Genomic DNA, 2657 nt, shown 5'->3' on the forward strand with positions numbered 1-2657 from the left:
CACTGCAGGGAAAGAGACACACACATAGGAGTAACAGTTTATAATACCTTCGGAGTCTATATGTGCAGACTTCAGGAGTTCCATCCTGCTATTCAGTGTGGTGATTACTAGCTTTTTGCCAGTAGATCCGATGTTGTACATGAGTTTTCCATCTTCTACAGAGTAACTAGTGTGGGCTTTCCTGACAGACCGCTTCAGGTGTTCACTACTCCCACGAGGGTACGTCTGTTCTTCCAAGTAGGTCAAAATGCTTCTATAGAACACATCTAAGGATATCTGAAAAGTCCAACAGGTCACAATGTCTCTGTATACGTATAACACATCTAAAGCATGATGAAACATTAACTGAGCTGGTTGTGATATATGAGACATTCATAAATTTGTGTATTTATGATGCTATAAAATTCCTTATATACATATATTGTTGAATAGAAATGAATATCATGAATGAATATACACATGTGCAATTATTTGATATCAAAATGTTGAAAATGGTACTGTGGGATGAATTATCATGACATACACAGTATACAATACATAGTTATTACATGTGAAAGGCGAGGTCAACACTCGATGAATTTCGATATCACTGGTTAAGGGCAAATATCTGACTTAGGGAAGTTTCCCGCTTCATTAGTGAGTACCTTGCACATTTCTTGATCATATTTTTCAAAATCTCCATCATTATCTGCCTCCTTGGCTGATTCTGTTTTGATATGTTTGCTATCCTTGAGCTGCTGGGAATGTCTGGGTTTACGCTTTTTTGCCCCCTTGGGTAGCCCTGTAGACAAAGGAACGTCTGTATTACCCTCTGAACCCTCAGTACTGTAAACAACATCACTATTATCATTGTTCTCTTCCACTTCTTTGTCGGTTTGTTGCAAGCCTCTCTTTCTTTTTCCACGTTTCTTTCCAGACAGATTAGAGCTTGTGGGTACTTTAAAGTCGGTTTTGTCCGTCACCTCAACGTTTTGTTCCGTGACTTCTTTCCCCATATCACTGGTATATTCTGTGTAGAGTTGGACTAGTCTATCAGTTGAGCACTGCATCTGGCCTATTGTCAGGTGGGGGTCCAGTGTGGCACTTGTGCAGCTGACATCCTCTCGATGTGATAGGTATAGGGGCAGGCGGAATTCCCTGTGGTAAATAAATGTAATGCTCATTAATATTAACTGCTACACATATATTTGGTTCAGAAATCACAGACACTTAGTTATATTATATGGCAGTGCTTCACTCAAATCAATGTTTCAGTTAGATGTGTAAAATTATTCATTCAAATTAACAACATAATTGAAAATGAGTACAATACATGCATATATTACCTGCCAAATGTTAAATAGCTTGGTGTGTACTGCGCATCTTTTCCTCTAGATATACGCAGAGGCAAAAGGGCAAAATCTAAACACTTATCCCAACACTCATTATTCTCAATAAAACTGACAACTTTTTTTTCTACTTCATTCCATTGTGCAGCTGAAAGACAAGTTAAAAAGTAAATCACAGAAGCATTTAGAAATACAGCATATCACAATTACAATACATGTAATGATACAGAATTTATTTTCCTCTTCAAGAAGAAAAACATTTAATCATCACATGCTTATCTGCTGTTTCTATTTGAATTACAACTGCATTATTGGCGACTTGGAAGTGGTTCATGTATAACCAGAATAATAGTGGCTAAATAATGTGATGGGACAACCAGATTATACAGTGGTGACATGAAAGTGAAACAACCAGATTATACAGTGGAGACATGAAAGTGAAACAACCAGATTAGTGATGGCTGGATATCTGGATAACCAGGTAAATGGTGGCCAGATATTGGCACATCAGGATTAGTGGTGTCTGTATTTAATAATAGGACTTAAAGATGACATTAATATTGTGCTTAGTTAAAGTGTACCTATTTCTTGATTTTAAACATTTTACTGCTCATTTTTATTCTTACATGTACATGTATATCAGCAGTAATACAGATCATGATTAACTATTAATGTAAAAATATACATCATGCAATATAAAAGTGAAAAACAAATCCAATCCTGTTTCACATCAAGCCATACTTTTGGGGGCATTGGTTTATTTTTAAGGTAACACCACAACTCACATGAATTCCAAACAGTGGAACACTGATGTATAGTCACATCAAAAAGACCCTGATCCTTCAACACTTTGGTTAAGGGTTGACACTGAGTCGTTGAGCATGATGGTCCACAGTCCTTCACATTTAGGTTCTGCATCACTCCAAACCTATAAATCAGAGCAAGTCAGTAGATATCATCAAACTAACTACCGGTAAGCGACATTATACAACAAACCAATGCACATATAAGGTTTTTTTCCTTACATGTGTGTTTTCCGAGATGACGCAAAAGTGAATTTTACAAATTGTTACATGTACATATCATTCCATGTATCATTATCAATATCTCAATACAACATAAATATTGAAAATCAAATACTGGATTTTGAACATCAAAATTAGCTAACTTTGCACCATGCAAAAACAACCTAATTACTATGTGTACAGAAATGCATTTGTTTTTGTATATCTTTTGAAGAGTAACTGTCCAATTTTACATGTCATTGGCTGAAATTGTCAGTGATGTAAAACTATTGTTTGTCCAGCAATCTCCTCCTACATTTTTCAA

General features: G+C 36.0%; 1 protein-coding gene across 1 annotated transcript; it reads right to left on the reverse strand.

The window, feature by feature from the left end:
• Positions 1–47: 47 nt before the first annotated feature.
• Positions 48–2256, reverse strand: LOC110444338 (the record flags this gene model as incomplete). Its single annotated transcript, XM_021488721.1, has 4 exons — positions 48–276; positions 645–1137; positions 1326–1476; positions 2114–2256. Coding segments are annotated over 4 exons (1016 nt in total), but the record flags the coding sequence as incomplete, so codon positions are not given.
• Between the last annotated feature and the right edge of the window lie 401 nt (positions 2257–2657).

Source organism: Mizuhopecten yessoensis, unplaced genomic scaffold (genome assembly GCF_002113885.1).
Source record: "Mizuhopecten yessoensis strain PY_sf001 unplaced genomic scaffold, ASM211388v2 hete_36099350, whole genome shotgun sequence".
In the NCBI taxonomy this organism is placed as follows: domain Eukaryota; kingdom Metazoa; phylum Mollusca; class Bivalvia; order Pectinida; family Pectinidae; genus Mizuhopecten; species Mizuhopecten yessoensis.